Source organism: Cupressus sempervirens, chromosome 6, assembly GCF_028749045.1.
Source record: "Cupressus sempervirens isolate cs-2001-9-10 chromosome 6, ASM2874904v1, whole genome shotgun sequence".
In the NCBI taxonomy this organism is placed as follows: domain Eukaryota; kingdom Viridiplantae; phylum Streptophyta; class Pinopsida; order Cupressales; family Cupressaceae; genus Cupressus; species Cupressus sempervirens.
Window position 1 is genome coordinate 1,655,868 of NC_143123.1, and position 22,862 is coordinate 1,678,729.

A 22,862-nucleotide genomic window follows, 5' to 3' on the forward strand; every position below is an offset into this window, starting at 1 on the left:
TGTGATGCATATAAGGACAACATGGACAAATTTGTAGTTATTGGATTTGATTACTCTTCACATGATTTATTAAGTAAGAAGTGCATTAAAAAGTCTAAAGTGCTTATCCTCGACTTACACAAGAAAAGAACCATGTTATTGAAGTTGGCTTAATTTGACAGGTATCCCATAGACTATGTTTAGTCTCATAGATAAAAATTATATATCTAACTATTTATCTCATCTATCCCTTTCTTGTCCATACACACTAGCTCTTTTTATTCTTGTACGATCTCCACCTATTTACTTATCTTGTTGAGCTCTCTAATTGTATATATATATATTTTAAAAAAAATTGGTCCTCGTCAGATAATATGATGGACATTATATTTAAAAACTTAACAAAACCGAAACCAGAAGAACTCTAATTTTTTTAAAAAATAATAAAATAAAACAACTTAGTACTTGCCCTTAGTTTTTATATAAATATAGTTTTAATTTAATAAATTTATTATTATTTATAAAATATTTTAATTAATAAAAATATTAGATAATTATAATTTTCTATAATGATACTAATTATAATTATAATTTAAATTTGATTTATAAGTGTAATTATTCTATTGATACTATTATATTATAAATAAATTATAATATGAAAATAATAATATTTTTATAATAATAACATATAATTTTATTTCTTAAACTATTATATAATATAAGAAATACCATTTTTTTAGTATTTTTAATTGAATGACAAAAATTATATTATAAAAATATAATATTAAAAAATATATTTTTTTAACCAATTCAAATAATGAATCATATTTACCTTAATAAAAAATAATTAAAAATAAAGTAATTCACACAATCAAATATTAAAAAAATAATTTTAAAAATTTGTAAAGTTAACCATCTTGCATATATGTTATGCAACATATTCCTAGAAATCTAAGAATTTAATCGCTAATTAAAACATAAAATTTTAGAAGTATCAGAGTAGTACTTAGCGTACTAATCAGAAACAGTTCATATCTGTGTAGTGTCCATCTCTTCGTCTTCACAACTTTGTATCCTGTAAATCAACTTTATTCTTCAGATAAGCTGGTCAGACATCGTATTGGTCCATGGATAAGGAAAACTGGAAGCAAACTACTAATGCAGTTCATTACCTCCTCTTAAATCCCAATCCTTCCCTTTGTGATCCATTTTTCTTACAGGCGTATTCAATTCCACATCTACGACATCACCATGACTACCCATTTTACAACAATTATTATTTCAACGCATTAAAGACCAAGGCATCCGATTCGTTGAACAGAGTATGGCAGCTTAGGTCACCAGATAAACGCGATCAAAAAGCCGCAGCAGGAATTGAGCATCGTTACAGATCGCTGATAAATGCAGAAGAAGAATATGTGACGCGAATGCTTCCAATGGAAAGGAAGAGGAAGCCTCCTGTATTTGGGCGACCACCGACATGGACTTTTATCATCCCTAATATTGCTCTCCTAGTCTTCTTCTACTACAAGATATACCTTCCAGGTTAAGTTTATATCGTTCCATTTGTAGCTAGAACTTGCCAAGCTGTATGGGCATCTATTTGTGTTTGCTGAGATTTCATGTAAGTTGGGTCTTTCATTTTTCCATGCTGTTCAGATTTGGGTTTAACCCTAATCTGTAAATATATTATAGGATGGTCTGCTGCGTTTTGATTCATTGTGATTGTTTATGAAGTGTAGTGGTAAATGCCGCATTTAGGGATTTGGCTCTTTCTAGCTTATTATTTTATTTCAAGTTGTTTGAAATTTGTTTCTGTAAAAATTAACAGTATTGTAGTCACTGATTATTATTAATCTCCTATTGTAAACAATTATTAAACTACTGGAAATAAATTCCCAACTAGTATTGAAAAATAACACAACTGCAACTTCACCAATAAAAATAAGGAAATAAATTCAAAAAATAAAGAACACAATATTGTCATACAAATTATCCCTGTAAAAACCCTTAAGGGAAAACCAGTTTTGCAGATGGAAAATATATTAACTTCAACAAATCAAGAGAGACAAAATTCCTTGGCTCTCACTGGCAGAATTCAGACAACCTCATAATTTCTCCTGCTGATATTCCCCATTGCTATCTCCAGCGTTATCACTGCGCCCTTACTAACATTGCAAGACTGTTTGCTATCACTTGAGACTCATTTGCTTACACTGCAAATGCTTCTACAACTCTTGTTGTTCTCTATTTTGTTCTGTTCTTCAAATGCCTCCTTTGACCTCCTTTTATATTACTTAACCAAAAGGTTTATAGTTGCTTCTTGATCAAGACAACTCAACCAAGAAGTCTCTAGTTGCTTCCTAACCAAGAAGTTTCTAGTGGCTTCTCAATTAAAACAACCTAACCAATAGGTTATTAGTGGCTTCTAGAAGGCGTCAATTAATTAACAAATAATTATTGTAACTCTTAACAATTATTTGCCAATTAATCACATGTGGACTAACAACTGTCCAAGCTACCTAAAACTAACACTCCCTCTTAGCGAGGAAGTTGTTCTGCATGACACCCAACTTATCTCTGAAGAAGATGAATTTTGCTTTCCCCAATGTCTTTGTCAAAATGTTTGCTACTTGCTCCTCTGTAGGTATGTACTGTTGTTGAACAACTCCCAGTTGTACACAATCTCTAATGAAGTGATATCTAATGTCTATATGTTTAGACCTATCACGAAACACTAGATTCTCAAGCAACTTGATGCAACTCTGATTGTCACAGTGTATCATAGTAGTCTCAACTTTCTGACCAAACAAGGCTACTAACAACTTCCGAAACCATATAGCTTCACATGTCGCCATGCTAGCTGCTATGTATTTTGCTTTGGTTGAACTCAGAGCCATGGATTTTTGCTTCCTGCTGAACCAAGATACAACTCTTGATCCCAAACTGAAATAACACCCCGAAGTGCTCCTTTTGTCCATTGTACTTTCTGCCCAATCTGCATTAGTATAGCCCATCGACTTGATACCTTCACCTTGGACATATTTGATCCCATACTCAACTGTACCACGCAAGTAACACAATACATACTTGGCCACTGTCCAATGCATTCTCTTTGGTTCAACCATGAGCTGACTAAGAGAGTTTACTGCAAATGCTATATCTGGCCTAGTGTTGACCAAATACATAAGCAAACCAATCAACTGTCTATATAAGGTGGGATCTACATCCTTCTCCTTAGATGTATCTACCTTCCTCCAATTCGTAATCATGGGTGTAGACATGGCTTTGCAATCCTCCATCTCGAATCTCTTTGAGATTTCAATACAATCTTTCCCTTGACCAAGGAAAATCTCTCCATTTGTCTGCCACACCTCCATGCCTAGAAAGTAGTGCATGAGTCCTAAGTCCTTCATCTCAAACTCTTCTGCCAGGTCCCTCTTGCAGTCTTCTATGAGCCCTAGTGAACTTGTAAGAAACAAGTCGTCCACATAAAGAACAAGAATGAGAATCTCACCCTCAACCACCAAGTAGTAGATGTTAGCATCCGCTTCACTCTTCACAAAGCCCATTCCCTGTAAGTATGTGTCAATGCACTCATACCACGCTCTGGGAGCCTGCTTGAGTCCATACAATGCTTTCTTCAATTTGCACACGTGGGTCTCTTTGCTGTGTGCTACAAAGCCTTCTGGTTGCTCAATGTATATCTCTTCCTTTAACTCACCATTAAGAAATGCTGTCTTGACATCCATTTGATGGATCTGCCATCCCATCTGTGCTGCAAATGAGATCACAGCTTGTATAGAAGTATACTTGGCCACTGGAGGAAATGTCTCCTTGTAGTCTATTCCTTCATTCTGAGAGAACCCCTTGGCCACGAACCTTGCCTTGTATTCTTGATGCTACCATCTGCACCATGCTTTATCTTATAGATCTAATGTGATCCAACTACTGCTCTATTTGTTGGTCTAGGAACTACCTCCCACACATCATTCTGCATTATTGAGTTATACTCCTCAACCATAGCATCCTGCCATGCTTGATGCTCTGCAGCCTCCTGATAGCTGGAAGTTTCACTATCTACCAACTGACTAACTAATGCCACATAGTCATTGAACTCAGCTGGTTGGCTCTGCTGTCTAGTACTCTTCCTAGGAGCTCCCACAAACTCCTGAGTATCCCTTTGTGCCTCTTGAACCTCGTAGTTCCTGCTGCCAACTGTAGAGGATGAAATATCAATCTCTAAGTCTTCTAGATGCATTTCTTGTTGCTCCATGCTCTGTGAAACTTGACCACTTGAACCTACACTTGTATTGGTAACTGTACTTGTGCTCTATTGCCATTGACTAGGCCTTGGAGCTTCTGCTGGCTGCTCACTCCAATCAACTGCTAGCAAATCTCCTGACCTTCTAAATGCCTTGTCCTCCATGAACTTTACATCACGTTTGACAATAATTCTTTTGGTCCTGGGGATAAAAATCCTATATGCCTTTGAGATTTCACTGTGCCCAACAAAGTGCCCCCTCTCTGTAGTCTGATCTAACTTGGTACGTGTATCACTTGGACTATGACAATATGCCAAACTCCCAAATATTCTGAAATGGCTAACATCAGGCTTCTTACCTATGAAAGCTTCCTCTAGTGTTATCCTCCCTAGCACCTTGTGTGGAACCCTGTTCTGAATGTAGATTGCTATACTACACGCTTCTGCCCATAAGTAGTGGGGCATATCTTGGTCATGTAGCATGGCTCTTGCCGCCTCTGATATAGAACGGTTCTTCCTCTCAGTGACTCCATTTTGCTGTGGATTGTAAGGAACAGTCCACTGTCTCTTGATTCCTTCCCTAGTACAGAACTTTTGGAAGTTATTTCCTTTGTATTCGCCTCCATTGTCTGACCGAAGAACCTTTATCTTCTTTCCTGTCGAGTTCTCCACTAGAGTCTTGAACTCTTGGAACCGATTGAAAACCTCATCCTTGGTCTTCAAGAAGTATATCCAGGTCTTCCTAGAGAAATCATTGATAAAAGTAACATAGTACTCATATCCTTTGATAGACTTTGTCGACATCAATCTACATACATCTGAATGTACTAGATCAAAAACGCCTTCAGATCTGGTGTCACTTCTTGGAAAGGATGCTTTTGCAAACTTCCCCAACACGCATCCTTTACATACATCATCATGCTTTGTGCTCACCTCTGGAACACCTATCACGGTCTCAGAAAGCAATTTGAGTGCTCCATGATGAATATGGCCCATCCTCCTATGCTATAGCTCTCCAAGATCTCTAGGATTAGTGATGCTCATGAGTGCCTTAGGAGTATCAAATTGCAACCTATAAAGGCGACCACTCCTAACTCTAATAGTTATGGGTGATTTCCAATCCTTGGGCTTAATCAACACATGTCCCTCTAAAGAGTACATTATACCCCCTATCCTGAAGAACAGATACAGAAATCAAATTCATACCTAATCTTGGCACATGCAACACATCATGAATTGAAATTATCTTTCCATTCTCCCTCTGAAGCTGAATAGTCCCTTTCCCAACTGGGTTGACTTTGGACAAGTTTCCCATAGAAATATGGATATTGGTGTTCTCCTCCTTATAACTGGAGAAGTACTCTCTAACTCCTGTCATATGAAATGATGCCCCACTATCTATATACCAGATAGTCTGTGAGGTTGAGCTCACCATACAAGCTATAAGTGCAAACTCATCTTCCAGTCTACTGGAGAGTTCTTTTGCACTTGCTGAAGCTGCCACTTGCTTCTTTGCCTTCTTCCTTTCTGGGCAATCACTGACATAGTGACCATACTTGTGACATCCAAAGGACTTGACCTTAGAAAGGTCCTTCTTCTTCTTCTCATTTTGTGAGCTAGATCCCTTCTTTGCTTTACATTTTCCTGTTCCACCTCACTTTTTAAACTCTTGTTGGCCCCGTTGACAAGACTTAGTTTAAACTCCTCCTCAGTGAAATCAATCCATAGTTGATCCCAACTTGGTAAGGTATCTCATCCACTGACAACTTGAACAAAAACCCATTTAGGGCTATTCTCACTAGCTCGTCATCATTGGGACTATCTCCAACGGTTGCTAACTCGTCCTTGACAAGTCTAAGCCTAGCGAGGTAACTTGTAATGTCTTCTCCTTGGTTCATTCGGGTATTCTTCAGCTTCTCTCTGAGAATCATCTTCCTATTAGTGGTAGCGTTTTGGTACAGATTCAGAATGGCGTCCCACATCTTCTTCGCTGTATCTATCTCTGCGATATGTGAAACAATATGATCTTTGACACCATCAAGGATAATCCTCCTCGCCTTGGCATCGTCCTTCTTATATGCTGCAAGCTGTGTCGCATCCGTTGGTATAGGTACAACACTGGTAGCATAATCCTTGATACCATTCTCTTCCAACAATAAAGAAATTCCAGACTTCCAGACACCAAAATTCGAGGCACCATCCAATCTGTCCCGATCTCTCAAACTAGCTGAAGCCATCTCAAGGGATTAAAGCAATAATAAATCTAAAGAGATCAAAATTTCCTTCCGAGGGCACAACTCTTCTACCCTCAACACTGCTCTGATACCATGTGAAAATTAACACTGTTGCAGTCACTGATTATTAATCTCCTATCGTAAACGATTATTAAACTGCTGGAAATAAATTCCCCACTAATATTGAAAAATAACACAATTGCAACTTCACCAATAAAATACGAAAAAAAATTCATAACACAAAGAACACAATATTTTCAGACAAATTGTCCTTGGGAAAACCAATTTTGCAGATGGAAAATATATTAACTTCAGCAAATCAAGAGATACAAAATTTCTTGCCTCTCACTGGCAGAATTCAGACAACCTCCTAATTTTTCCTGCTGATAATTCCCACTGCTATCCCTAATGCTATCACTACACCCTTGCTAACAGTGCAAGATTGTTTGCTATCACTGCAAACCCATTTGCTAACACTGCAAATGCTTCTACAACTCTTGTTGTTCTCTGTTCTACTCTGTTCTCCAAATGCCTCCCTTGACCCCTTTTTATACAACTTAACCAAGAGGTTTCTAGTTGCTTCTTGATCAAGACAACTCAACCAAGAAGTTTCTAGTTGCTTTCTAACCAAGAAGTTTCTAGTGGCTTCTCGATTAAAACAACCTAACCAATAGGTTATTAGTGGCTTCTAGAAGGAGTCAATTAATTAACAAATAATTATCGTAACTCTTAACAATTATTTGCCAATTGGTCACATGCGGACGAACAGCTGTCCAAGTTACCTAAAACTAACAATTCCTATTCTTTGGAGTGGGTTAAATGTACAAGTTTTTTTTATGAACACTCAGAAACATCATTAATAATCCAGCTTATGGGGTGTAACTTTCTTGGATTTTATTTATCCAAGCATCATAGTAGATGTAGCCGGCCAAAAAATTAGGATTTCGAGAGTTATTTAATATCATAATAAAATATCAATAGATTCAACAATTCGAAATTAAATGTAGTCAAGACTTCCAGCCATAACATATATATTAAGACCCTTGGCAAGCTCGTTTAATCTTATCATACCATACAGTAATGTAAATGATCATCAGTATCATCATCAGTATGAGCAACACTACCAACAACGGTAACAGATCACTGTCAATGCCAGAAGGGAAGAGGAGCACTTCTAACAGTAGAAGAAGCATACACATCTGAAGTACAAGATAAGATGGGAGGAACAACTTCTACAAAAGCAAGAATGGCCTTCTCAAACACTTGTTGGCAAATCTTATTCTCACTGCCAATTTCAGTTATCAAGTATTTCTTTCTTGCCTTACTCTTGCATGGGCCTTCTCATTGCAAACCTCATCCAATGCTTCGTCTACAGTAACCACAGTCTCATTGTTATCCATCCAATTTCTCTCATAGAATTACTTGCAAATTCCTGTACTTTGTACCTTCCATTTAACTGTTAGAAGAGCTAAGAGAGTTTGAGCCCCTTCCTCCACTTGACCATCCTTACTCGCTTCTCTACATTGACTTCATTATTAGGGTTAAGAGCCTTAATGTGTGTTTCATTGCTTCTAGTATATGCTTCTCCATCATCTTAATCAAATCTTTCACCATACCACTAGAATGACCCTAGAAAGTGAGCTGGGAAGTTTCTCTTCATCTCTCTCCATGTGAGATCCATTGGAGAGCCTCTCCACTCTTTCCATTTGTGGGAAATTTCCTTTGTTATTACAGCTTATGCAATCACTTGATAAAGGGGCAAGGGTGGTCTCTAAAATCTTTCACCTAGCTTTTTGGAAATGGTCTTATAAGATCAGCCTCCACTTGTTAGAATTCTCTTAAATCCTTTCACATATTAAATTATTAGTGGAGTTGCAAAATCGCAAAAGGAAAGTGTGACTTGACTTTTAAAGTCAATGTGATCCGGGACTCATTTTGGTTAACATACGTATTTCTTTTTAATCTAGACAGACCTCAATACACTGGTTAAAACATCAAGTGGAAAACACTTGTGAAACCTTTTTTAATAATGGAAGAGCATATTGAGAAGGACCACTATCCTCCATGATAGAGAAATTTGGCAATCCTCATGGGCATGCTGGTATGTCCAAGAGATTCTAGCTTAAATAGCTTCTACATTGTAAACTCTCAACATTTCTCATTGATGTGCTCGTTGAAAACTTTTTTGTTCAAGTAGTAGTAAGAGTTGATTAATTGTAACAAATTATTCATAGAAGAGGCCTATTGAGGCTCTATAATATTATATCAAGCTTTGGTTCCCTAGGATCACAAAGTACTTATAGAGCTCTCTTCTTGTACATGCCTTTAAAATCTAATAATGGGGCTGCTATAGAATAAATTTTAACTTTCTTAAGCATATGGTTTAACTAATTTTCTAACTATTGTGTTATTTGGTGGACACATTCATTTTTTGTATAAAGAAATGAAGAAATAACAAAGTTGGGAATTGAAAACATTATAAGCTAAAGTATGGACTAGACAAGACAGGTTATATCCCTAAGCTGATGTTTGTAGAAGGGAGAAGGTTGATAAAAGTTTTGCATGCATTCTAGAAACATTTTTAGACTATTCATAGGAAACCAATGACAATGACTTGTACAACATAGACAAATTGGATTTAGCAAAAAAATAGACAAGTGTTGGGAAATGTTTGAGTGAGACTCTAGAGTTGTTCACTCAAAATTGCAATCCCAATCATACTGGGTGTAGGTGTTGGCAACCTTGCATCGTATAGTTACAAAACTTTACCAAAAATTATGATATCTTAGTTTCACTATCCTCAAGATGCTTATAGAATGAATGTTCAACTCACTTCTAGGGAGATTTTGATGGTAGAAGTTCTTGGCTTGGAATAAGAAAATTTGGTAGGTTTGCATTTGAAATTACTTCAGTCAAAAGTGATATTTTTGAACCTCAACAAAAGTGATAGAGATGCGGGTGGGTGCCAAGTTATTTATTATTTAATTGATAAAACTATCTATTGCGAGAATGGTTTTAATACACAATTGATTTATACTAATGGTCGCAAAATAATATCAACTATTTCTTTCTTGGTCTTGCACAAAATTGTAGTAGAGGAGCAATTTCACATGTTGTCCCTTCCTTGACTATGAGAGATCTGTTGAAAATTGCCCAGGAATTAGATAAACAACAATAATGAATAATCGGAATAGATGCAAGAGACACATAAAAATACTTGGGAAAACCCTTATAGAATGAAGGTAAAAATCCAGCCATACAACAAAAGATCGCTTTATTGATAATGCAATAAGTGTACAATGCCTTTCGCTTGATGCGATATATATATATAACATATAAAGACTCTTCACATTACAATCGAAGGTCTCTTCAATTTCCTAAAGCATGATTCTTTATTTTCAAATACAACTCTTTGTATTTCCATGTCTCAATGAATGTTGTATGACATGTCTAAATAGTTAATATTACAATTTCTCATAAATGTCCTTTTCAGTTGAAGGTGACCATAATGGTATAACACCTAGAGATAAAGATCTCTATCGTAGCTACGATGTCCAACACTCCCTCTTAGCGAGAGAGAGATCTTTAGCTGAACAATCGCACAAAGCTACAACCAAAATGCCAATGATAAAATATAATCGCATAGCTCTTATAAAATTTATAGAATCACTCAACATGAAAAACTTGCAAAAAATCATATTTAACTTTTACCACAGACTCACTCAATGTGATGCTGTCATGGAATCTTTCAACATGACAAATTAGTAATGTTTAAAACCAACATTTTATTATGGACTCTTTCAATGTGATACATGACAAATTAGTAATGTTTAAAACCAACATTTTATTATGGACTCTTTCAATGTGATACAATCATGGACTCTCTCAACATGACTTCCAACTCACATCACACAATCTCTCAACGTGATGACATCATGGATTCTCTCAACATGATGTTCAATATCAATTTCTCAAAAGTGAAAGAATTATCGGGTTGTTCTTACAACTTATTAATTTCACATGAATAATAACTCATAAAGTCAGAGTTGAAACTTTTCTCCAACAAGAGTCAAAATCTAACAAGAAAGGAAATCACAACTTAAAACTCTTTTCCAACAAGAGTTTCAAATTTTACAATACCAAACATGTATAAAACTGACAGGGATTCCATAAATACTACCTCTTAACTATGATCATCACAAGAAGATAGTTGATGAAGCCTCCCTCTGAAGCTAAAACATCTTCTCTAAAGTCAAAACATCTCCCTCTTAATTAAAGCAGGATCCTCTTAATTGCTTTTCTATTTGCATTCTGCAGCCATAATATTATATATAGATTAATCCTGCAAGAAAACACTATTCCTAGTGTTACGACAAAAAAATAAAATATCACATAATACTTATCTCTATAGTCCATCTTCTGTAGGTGATGAATTCTAGAGCATCACCCCTTTCAAATATTTTCAAAAGTATATCTTATTGAATACTACGGAGGTCTGAATTTTCCGTGAAAATGAAGAACCGATCTCAAATACGGCCAAGGGATTCCATAGCAGTATCAAGTGGCAGCTGTCCTCTATTAAGATCCCTCAACAAATAAAATACATATTTCAACACCTTAATACCATCCAGATCCAATGTGCATCCACATATGATGTGCCCCAAACAGACACACTTCCGTTTTGTGAACTAACCACCTCAATTGTGTTTCAATACATTAAATTTACAAAAATCTGAACCGAAAAACAAATGAAGAACTCCTTTACAACTTGAATGGTTCTTTTTATGAATTGGCAACGAGCTGAGAAGAAAGGAAGACAACCGCTAAACAAACTGATGGATTCCTGAGAAAGGAAAATGGCAGGTAGAGCTGCCAGGTCAGCAACCGCATGGACTTTGAAAGTTCTCATCAAGAGAAAAAGCGACCACGAAGGATTCACGCAAACATAAAAAAAGGTAGGTGAATGTTCCCTTCAACGCACAATGCAAGAAAACATTATAATAGATGTGAATGAAGCCAAAATGGAAGAGAGTAAAAAAAAAAACAACAACAATGAACATGAATAAGCCAAGGTTGCACTGAATCTAAGACTTCAAACTCAGTAGAAAGGGCATCCATGATGCCACTTCGTCTTGACCATCCAAACATCTTAAGAATGCCAACTGAATACAACCATACAAAGACAATGCTACTGAAACAAAAAATTCTTCCCTGAAACTTCATCCCGAGTTTTCGGCATGCAAAAGTCGAGCTTGCTCCTCTTTGCTACTTTCATTGATGCACTACCAGCCCAAAAGCCTTGATCCATGATGTGGAAAGCCAAAATAGGTATGAAACTTTGCAAACATTCTCAAAGACAATGCAACGGGACCATGCCAACAAGCCTTGTGTGTATCCTCTAAACGCATGCAGAGAAGCATTTGAAAAGCGATCTTAGGATTGATAGAAGGTTGAATTGGTATGTGCAATAAGAGGTCGATAACCATATTATGAAAGTTGACGAATGCAAGGATAACGAAGCTGGAGAAGCAACGACATACACATGATGACAAAATAATAATCTTCAATCATTAAAAGTGCTAGCAAGTATGATGACTCACACATGGTGCCAGATCACAAAATATACAAGGTGCACATGGATAAATAATAGAATCATTGCACAATATGCAGATAAAACTGCTCCAGCACAAGAGACATTGAAACATGAAAAGAGATAATATAAGAAAGAATTTAAAAAAAAAAACTCGTCATTCCCTGAAAAAACTTAGTGACGATACACCTCTCATTGAAATGGAAATTAAAGAAACTAAACACCGTAAAGGAACAACCATCGAATTGGCACCAAATAATAAAATAAGATATAACAATTACGACTTGAACAAGTTGGAAAACAAAACTCGCAAACCGACTTGAGAACAACTCACCACCAACTGAATTTGCAAGCCAATATATTGACTAAATCATAGGTATACCAGCATGAGGGAAGGCATCACACAGATAATGAGAAAAATAGGAAAGTATAAAACCTCTTGCATAAATAAAGGACTTCCTTAAATGCTATTATCAAACTTGGCTCTGATACCATGTTGAAAATTGCCCAAAAATTAGATAAACAACAATAACGAATAATTAGAATAGATGCAAGAGACACACATAAATACCATAGGAAAACCCTTCTAGAATGAAGGGAAAATCCTAACCACACAACAAAAGATCACATTATTGATAATGAAATATTCAAGTGTACAATGCCTCTAGCTTGATGCGATATATATAACATAAAGAGAGACTCTTCACATTACAACCGAAGGTTTCTTCAATTTCCTAGTGCATGACTCTTTATTTTAAAATACAACTCTTCGTATTTCCATGTCTAGATGTCTATTACAGCTACAATCTCCAACAAGATCTATATAAACTCTCAATGATTGCGAAGTTACCACAATTGTTGATAATCACCATGAAGCTATTACCAAAAAGTATGCACAATAACATTATGGACTACAGAGATGATATGTCTACAATTACCACGAAATAGTCTTTCTATTAACATCTGGAAATTGACAAAACATTAGACCGAGTGAGTAAAACATAACTAATATCAAATATTTATTTTCCCTCTACCTCACCTCACCTTGAAGAAAAGTTTTCTTGACTACAAGGAAACAAAATGAATGACAATATTGAGAGGCAATGGAAACAAAAATGGAAGAAGAAAGAGTCAAATGGTGAGACACAACCATGTGTAAATTATAAAATTTATCCATCCCTCGCTTTAGTTGGTTAATTGGAAGGAGTCCACTCTCCCAAGAACACTTGATCATTCACATTGCTTCCAATAGCTAAGATTTGGCCTCATCATTTACCAGTCATATTTCCATATTATTTTAGTCCTTTTTGGGTGACTTAGTTTTCTTCAATTGAGTAGTGCTTGTTGGGCTAGTTGGGCTTGGAATATGAGCCTTTGATCTTCAGGTTTTACTTGTAAGTTGTGTTAAATATGTATTGTTTCACCAATTTCAATATCGAGAGTATGTAGGATGACCAATTTATTTTCCAACATAAGAATGAGAGAATGCATCTAGAAAAAATGCTATGCCATGTTGTGTCATATATAATCTCTTATGTTTTAGGGGAGAGGAGTTCTTAGATTTTGATGAAGCCAAGCTTTACCTAGGTGTAAATTTTCACCTTGCTAGCCCTGATTATTTATTCAATCATACATGTTGCAACATCCGAGGCTTGTGTGGCTCCTATTAACCACTTTTAAATAAGGTCTAAGATGCATTTCCAAATATACTTATCAAAGAAAGTTTGAAATCTCTAAAACTTAAGCATGGAACTTGAACTATCTTGATTTAGTAGGAGATATTTTCCACTAGAAGTCAAGTTGATGAGCTTAAGGGGCTTTCTAATGAATGGTTCATAAGGCATAAGACTTGCTGAAGATTTTGCAAATGGGGTTGCAAGAAAAGTGGGCTTAACCTTGGAGGAAACTTCATGGTTAAGTGTGCTTGAGCTGGAGTAGTAGTAGGATGGGTGACCTCCTAGGAAGTCTAGGTGTTTCACCTCTGTGTACATCACCTAGATGCAATGAGTGCTAAGTGTTCCTTTCATTCTCATGAGAGATGGGTTCTTGTGAATTACTACTCATGAAACATGTGTCAATGAGTTTGACTCAAAAACTACATAGACAAATTCAGGTAGCAAATTTAATTATCTTATTTACAGATTTTTTGGAGGATGAGCTTTTGGATTTCCAACCTATTGCAACCAACATCATGATTTCTAATATTTGGGTTTCTGATGCTTGTTTTTTCCCCTTTTCCCTTTAATGGTGTAGGTGATAACCTTTTATGTACAACCATCTGCTTTTTCAAAGGCTTTATCTTCGACCCATATTGCAAGGAAGGGAGATTGCTTGTTGCATTTATTTCATTATCTGAGACTGTACTTTTTCCTTTCCTTGCAATGGCTAATCCCACTTGAGGAAAAGCTAAATTATCACTAGCAAAATTATGGAAGAAACTAATACTTGGAATAACACTTTTATCTTCTCTAGTCCTTTGATCTTTAGGGTTTCTCCAAACTTAGCGAATTTTTCTTCAATTGTAGATTGTGATGTTGTAATGCAGCATAAATGAATGAACCACTAAATTCCTATAAAGGCCATTTAGATAGCTATTTGAACTACTTTCAGTAGGCTTTTATTGTGTAAGTTGTACTATTGATGTTGTTCAAGGTAAGACATCCCTCAAGGAAATGTTGATTGGCATGTGGGAAGAAGAAATTAAATTGTACAGTAGTAGTCAGGAGTAAGGTTGAGATGTGTATGCAAAGATTTGTGGTTGTTATGACCAGCAAAAAATTCAATTCTTTTAATGATGTGAACTACATAAGGCTGTACTTAAAGAACCTTACGAGTTCTTACGAGTTTTTATGGTAGGGGTAGCAAAATGTCGTACACCATCTTAAAGCAAAAAGGAAATATTGGGAAAACTTTGTTGTACAATATATATAAACCACTATATTGATCTTTTGGGTTTCTCTGAACTTAACCAACTTTTCTTCAATTGTAGGTTCTGATGTTGGAATGCAACATAAAACAACAGACCACTAAATTTCTATAAAAGCCTTTTAGGTACTTATTTGAACTACTTTCAATAGCCAATGTAGAGAATGGGATAGCTATGAGATAGAAATTTTTTCATCTCAAGCATTTTATATAAAAAATCCAGAACATCATCCAGTCCCTAGATGTCTATTATATCAAGGACATTATAGAGGCATAGATGGCAATGTGGCTTATGTTAAGGGTCTTTTTGAATTGACCCTTGCACACGCATGATGCATGATCTAGGCAGAGCCCCTTTGGAGGAACAATAGGAAAGCTAATTCATTGCAAATTACCCCTCCACAAACTTATCAAAAGGACAATAGACAATTTAACTATCGAGGAGGTAGAGAGCATAGAAGAGGTAATCATAGGAGAGATGGGGCTCCTTGCTACAAATGTAGTAAGAATCACCATTATGTCATAGAATGGTTGTCCAAAAAGAGAGAGATGTGCATTTTTTGATAGTGAAAATCAAAATTTATAGAATTGTGAAAGTGAACACCAATTTTTTAGAATGCTCACCACAATCTAGATTGAACTTCAGTGGCTAATAGGGGAGCAAGGGTTATTGGAGAATCCTTCTAATGAGCGAGATGATGTCAACAAGTTGGCATTTAGTGATCAAATGCATCAATAGGGAGTATTTTGGAGAAGATAACCAACAAGAGATGAGACCCTAGAAAATCAAAAGCTTAAATAATTGGCAGGATAGAATTGCAATAATCACTTGTCAAGGGACTAATGCTGATAGGAATAAGAAGAAAATGAATAAGGAAATGTGCGAAGAATCAAGATTGGAAGAAGATGAGAATGGTTACTTCCAACCCACAATGTAGTAGCATGATAAGGTGTGATAGAATGGCAAGCAAACCATCATCCATTAGCAGAATGACGAAATATTCCTCTTTTCAAAAGAAGAGGAGCTTATGTTAAAGATATTGACTTCTCTAGCACAATAGAAAGATTTATCGGTCTAATAGAAGTAATCAGGCAAATATTGAAACAAACAGACTCTCAAGCATTTTTGTAAGCTCATAGAACAACTCAAGACTAGATTGGAAAAATGGAGCACTCTTAACAATTGCATATTTAAACAATCAAAAGGTAAAACATGTCATGGGAGGCTTGGATGCATATATAAGTATCATAGAAACAATTCCTTAGGAGTGAGTAGGAAGATTTAAATTGGTGAAAAAATCATTTAATATGAGTTTTTGGGATTGATCTACAATGCAAATGATGAAGACATGGAAGAATGTCAAAGTAAATGTCTAAAGTATGAAGCAACTAGCAAATAATGAAGTGGTAGGAATGAAAGAGCCATTTAATACATTCAAGGCATTTGTTACATTCAACATTTCCTAGAAGCCTCAATCCAACATATAAGAAATTTCACTACAAAGTTATGGAGATAGATTTTGGGGAGGCATTCTTTAAAGTGCTTGCAGATGTAATTTACACAGAAGATATAAGAATGTATATCCATGCATTGCTAACAAAAATAGACCAAACCAAGTTTGCGGCCCTAAGGTTAATTCTATTGCAGCTTGGAATGTAGAGCTGCCTTCCATGATATTGTAACATAACAAAGAAAGGGTTAGATGTCTATAAAGACTTTCTGGACTTCACACAAGAGGAGGGGTGAGTTTGGAATATCTTAAGCTGGGTCCACAACGAGTATTTATACTTGAATCAACCATATAGGATAACAAAGCAGGCCATCAAAGTTGCCATTGGCCTATACATGCAAGGGGAAGCACTGCTGATAAGATAAGATAAAATATTAATGTCCAACAAGAGATCACGAACGGGCCTAAGGGACTAAAAGTACAAACAAAGGCCAAAAGGCAACAGGACCACCAAATGGTGTTCGAGAAAAAGAAGACCAAGAGAGAAGAAAGTAATAATTGTTTTGGAGGCAATTAATGATTGAGAAACCATATGACAATCGAAATTTAGATGTGACAAAATTCACAAACCTTGTGGTGAATTATGTCACCATGGCCATCGCTTACAAAGTATATTGCACATAGAGAGGACTCCATAACTACGACTTAAATCCATGCAATACCAAGTGGTGGTTGAAGGAAAAGATATTGACCTTTGTGAAGTCTTGTGATAAGAACTCTTGGGAAATGTGGAAGGCACAAAGCAACTGGCTTTTAGTTTTTATATGACACCCTCATCATTTATTTGACAATCTATTGTATAAATGAGCTGCCAACATTTGGAAGGAAGATTTGGGATACATAGGTTAGGAGGTTGCACAAATTTAGGACCATGTGAAACATTTTCACGTGACTACATAGTGGGGTTTCATTAAATCCCTCCAACAAAAGATGCACAACAGGGAGCAGATTTCCTATGATATGGTCTACAAATACATTGACAATATTGTTTTCTTGGTTGACAAAGATTTCACATTGATGGAGGCAATTGAACCCCAGAAATCCTTGTTTCCCAAATTGTTGTATGAAGTGATAGGTGCAGAGATAAACTCATTTGTGACACCTCTACATAGTCTCTCCAAAGAATCAAAATAATAGAAATCCAAGGAGCATACGGACAAGACCGAGGAAAAACTTAAGGAGAATAGGGGTATTCGTAAGGAGTCAGAAGAACAAAGTACATCTACTCCACCATGTTCTGAGAAATTGCTTGTGAACCATCTGACGTGATCCATTCAGTTAGAGAGGAGCTAAAAAAGGCCAAGCAAAAATTGCCAACCACACCATTTCAAAGCGAGCCATTAATAGAAGAGGCCTTAAATGCACTCCTGCAAATGAACATGGACAAGAAAATAAGAAAGAAAGAAAAAAACTAAGAAACCTCTCCTATGGCAAAAGAGATTTCCAAAGTGGAGCTGCTGAGAACAAAGAAAAGTAGGGCCACTAGTGAATGAAAACAAATTTTACATGGACTAATTCTAAAAAGAGATACTGGAGAAATCCTTTGAACTTAATGACAATAAGGCAATACATAATAAGGTAATTATACTAAGAGCACTTGTTAGATACATGGTGGCCTCCAACACTACGTTCTGGTATCTTATAGAGAGACTTCCAATTTAATTGGCCATTGCACTAAAGTGCAAGAGAGAACTGTTAAAGTTTGTAGCTGCGATAGAGATCTTCATCTCTTGAAATCTAGACGTTATTATCGTTATTGTCATCTTCAGCTGAAAAGGACACTTCAAGTTTAATTTGTAATATTAAATGTAAATGACATGTGTCATTCACATGCATTGAGGCATGAATATTCAAAGAGTTATAATTAATTATAGGAGTTATGGGAATCTCAAGAGACCTTAGGTTATAATGTGAAGAGTCTCTCCTATTGTTATATTTTTGCATCAAGCAAAAGATATTGTCCACTTGAACTTTTATTATCAATAAAATGATCTTTTGTTGTGTAGCTGGGTTTTTCCCTTAATTCTAGAAGGGTTTTCCCAGGATATCTTCTGGTGTTGATTTTCTCTCTCATGTTTTCTTTATTACTGTATTTCATCTTTAGTTTTTTGGGCTCTAGTTTTAACATGGTATCAGAGCCAGGTTGATATCAACAATGAGTCCAACTTTGCATGATCTATATATGAGCAGTTGTCTGATTTTTCTGTACATTTTCATGCTTTGTTGGAAGTCTCCATATATCCCTTTGCTTCTCTGTGATCTTAATACTTCAGGACTATGACTTGTTATTGTAAACAATTGTTTCCTAGGCTTTTGTTATGAGATGGCAAGTCTAGATGACTTAAGTTGATCTCAAGTATAAATTTTCTGCATGTACGACAAGCCTGGAAGTGATTAGTCTTCTTTGAGTGTGGCTGTTGTATTCTACATGGACCAAGTTCACCGTGTGCTAGATGGACAATATGCAGGAGCAGTTACTTCATGTGTTGATGACTCTACTCGGCTATTGAAGACATCAGTTACTGCAACTCATTCTTGTGCCTCGTATATATGTCGTGGGTGGATGAAGAGGTGGTTCAAGAAAGTTCCCGCTCCTCTTCATTGTGGGAGGACAACCTGATGATTATTTTCTCTGGCCGGATTCCTTGGAACGTGTATGCTTATTAGTGTCATCATGGATGGTTTCGTAGCATCTTTCAAGATGTCACCGCTCTTGCTATTTCAAGATTTGTGTTCACATCTTCCTGTAATCGTCATGCATCAATTCATGTTCCCTTTGGTTTCCTTATTGACTAATGTGTATGTTTTCTATTTTCTTGGAACGATGTCGATGTTACAGGTGAACATTCTCAAAAAAACATTAGCATTTGGACAAACGTTAGTAGCTGTGGAGATCAATGGTACAAGGAGAGATTGGCATCTGGATAGAGCCTTCTCCGCAGCTCATAAAATTGATCAAGATCAAAAACATTTTCAGCAAGCAAAGAATCTCAGTAAATCTTTCGGTGATTTCCAATTGGGAAAGTATCATCGTTATAGGAAAATATGTATTTATTATGTTAGCTTGTTTGCTATATTTCTATGGTTATTTGTTTTCTCCCTTTAGAAATTATGTTGCTCCAAAAGCTTCATGTATCTGCGTATCGCTGTTTTTGTGTATTGGCTTGATATTGGATCTATTTAATTATGTTTCAGCTCTCTTAAATTGTTTGCGTGCGATAACTTGTCTCCCTGTAGTGGTTTGACAACTTTTCTCCTTGGATGGAAGGTAAAACCATCGGTTAATGACATTTAGAGTATCAATTGGCTTGCATTTTTTGATTGCAATGCCAAATTGTAATTGCATATCAACTGTAACTGCTGTTTTTTTAATACTCTTCTAATGAATTTTTTTTTTATAAAAATTTGATAGAAATCTTCAGTTCATCCTCGTCATGTGTGTTTATGTTGAGTTACATTCCTTGTCTAAGATTTGTGGCAGTTCATTGACACCTTTTGTTGTTATCGATAATGATATCAAAATAGTGTACTGGCATTTTATATTAGTAGACACATGATCAGATGTCTTTGTGTCACATATTATTCTTATTTTAAATGTGTATTTGTTTAGGAATTGCATATTTCTTACTTTTCTTTCTTGCAATATGTTCCTAGAGCATGTTGATATTTAGGGTGCAAGTTCATGCCCAACATGCAAAGTTGAAATATTGGGCAATGACATAGTATCTTGTCATTTTATGAAGATCAAAATCTTGAAAAGATAATCTTGAGATAAGCTTTCCTTAATTGGTTGTTGTCATATCATGGAAACTAATGCATATTTTGGAATTGATGTATATTGGTGCCTATGATTGATTTATCTTAATCTATTGGTTGCAGGACGCAATGAGATTGTGCACTTGAGATTATGCAGTTTGAACGAGAATGTTCCTTTGGAAGGAGATGTTGAGCTTTAGAGGGAGGCTTCATCATAATTAAGAGGGAGTGCTTATGGAATCCCCTTCATTCGCATATATGCTTGTGATGCTTGTGGCATTTATAAAATTTGAGACTTAAATGGAATCAAGTGTTAGTTTGTTATTGCCTATTTTATTCTTGTGTGAATAAATGAGATTGTAAGATCAGCTATGATAACTCTTTCACTATGTGATAGTGAAAATCACATTGTCCATGATGTCATGACGTTGAGAGACTCCGTGATGAGAGTTGGATTGTAATGTCCGCTTTCTAGCATTCATAGCATGATGTTGTCGTTAGCCTATTTCCCCACAGTCCCGTAGGCTAACTAGGACATTAAAGGGGCTTAGAGGCCATTTGGCCTAGACAGTTTCAGTTGCAGGTCTTTCTGAGGGGTTCTAGGGCAACTTTGGGCATACTTACTATTTATAGTAAGTCATCTTGGACATGGCCGGACATTTAGTCACAGTGGTATGTCGATGGTAATTGTTTAAAATCGACAGGAAAACTTATTTATCATTGATAAGATTTGTTATGCATTGATAAAGCCATTTTATAAAGTTAAATTTAAATATTTAACTTTATTAATGCATAGACTATAGTTTGTGGGAAATATTTAAATTAAAAGAGTTCCCTTTATTTTTATAACACATTGGAGACATAAGGTACATAAAGGGAGTTATGTTTTATCCCACATTGAGAAAACGAAGGATTGAGCTATTGTGAGAACACTATAAAAGAAATGGAAGAGCTTTTTTTTTATATGCTTGGATGAAGATTAATGTTATGTTGCTGGATATCTGATTATTGGGCTTGGAGGACGGAATCCCTCTTTGCTAGCATTCTCTTCGCTGTTGGAAGACACAGTCAGGAGGATCAAGGGTGTTTTCACTTCAGGAAACACACTGGGTTTCATTTGGGGCGTTCGCATAAAGAAATTTACAAGGGTTTGAGATGCAGATCTGAAGTTAGTTATTGCTATAGTGCCGCATGAACAGTATTTTGCTACAGTCGGCATGAACAGTATTTTGCTACAGTACGGCGTGAACAGTGTTGGTATCAAGTTTACTTTTTTTTCCGGCTGATTAGAAGTTTGGAGGGCTGCCGACTACATCTGCAAAATACTACGGCAACTAATTCCAGGTTTCTTCTGTCAAATTTTGATACTTTGCATAATAATTGTTGAATACAAGTCTGAATAGTTGTTGTAGCCTTTAAGGCAGCTGTAAGTGCACATCTACATTTAAAAATCACCCTTTATCAGCAGATTGAAAGAGTTTCCAGTTTTTTCATATACTGTTGAATGTGTGCCAAGTGTTTGTGAAAATGTTATGATGTGTATTATGCATTTTAATGTCACTTCATAGTTGTTCGTAAATCTACTCATTGGAAAGCAATTTATTGAGGAAATCAGCTTTATGAGTTTGCATATAAAGTGTTTGACAATATTCCTTAAGTTAAATTTCTACAAGTCAAAGTTCAAATCAGGGGAGGATATTACATGGATGTCATGTTGAGAGATTCCATGATAGTTCACGTTGAGAGAGTCCATGATTAAAGGCTTAGCTGTGAGTCTTACAAATCTTTTCATGTTGAGTGATTCCATGAATATGAGTAATTGTTATAGGTTGAGTAATTGTTATAGGTTTTTATGTTTAGTGATTCCATGAATATGACTCATTGTTATAGGTTTTCGTGTTGAGTAACTCCATGAATTATATTTTGAATTCATATGATCAGAATTTATCATTGCAATTTTTTTGGTTGCAGTTTTGTGTGACTGTTCTGCTAAAGATCTCTCTCTCGCTAAGAGGGAGTGTCAAAGTTTGTAGCTGCGATAGAGATCTTTATCTCTCGAAATCTGGATGTTATTACCGTTATTGTCATCTTTAGCTTAAAAGGACCGTTATTGTCATCTTTAGCTTAAAAGGACACTAAAGTTTAATTTGTAATATTAAATGTAAATGATATGTGTCATTCACATGCATCGAGGCATGAATATTCAAAGAGTTATAATTAATTATAGGAGTTATGGGAATCTCAAGAGACCTTCGGTTATAATGTGAAGAGTCTCCTATTGTTATATATTTGCATCAAGCAAATGATATTGTACACTTGAACTTTTATTATCAATAAAATGATCTTTTGTTGTGTGGTTGGGTTTTTCCCTTCATTCTAGAAGGGGTTTTCCTAGGATATCTTCTGGTGTTGATTTTCTAGCTCATGTTTTCTTTATTACTGTATTTCATCTTTAGTTTCTAAGCTCTAGTTTTAACACAAGATGCACAAGAAGAAAAGTTCAAAGAGGTAACCATTGCGAAGGTGTTTTCGTCTACCACTTCAATTCAAATGGAGAAGATAAATTCAAATTGAGGTAAGGTTGAAACTAAGATTGGACAAAC

At 35.8% G+C, this 22,862-nt stretch overlaps 1 protein-coding gene across 2 annotated transcripts in view; it reads left to right on the plus strand.

Moving 5' to 3' along the window:
- Positions 1-943: 943 nt before the first annotated feature.
- Positions 944-22,862, plus strand: part of LOC149550677 (uncharacterized) — a 59,902-nt gene continuing 37,983 nt past the window's right edge. Inside the window, exon 1 of one of the 2 annotated variants that reach the window (XM_089786240.1) lies at positions 944-1,524. In XM_089786240.1, the coding sequence (XP_089642366.1) occupies positions 1,107-1,524 (418 nt within the window). In that variant the 5' untranslated portion in view covers positions 944-1,106. The remainder of the gene's footprint in view (positions 1,525-22,862) is intronic. The other variant, XR_016352553.1, reaches the window with a different exon arrangement.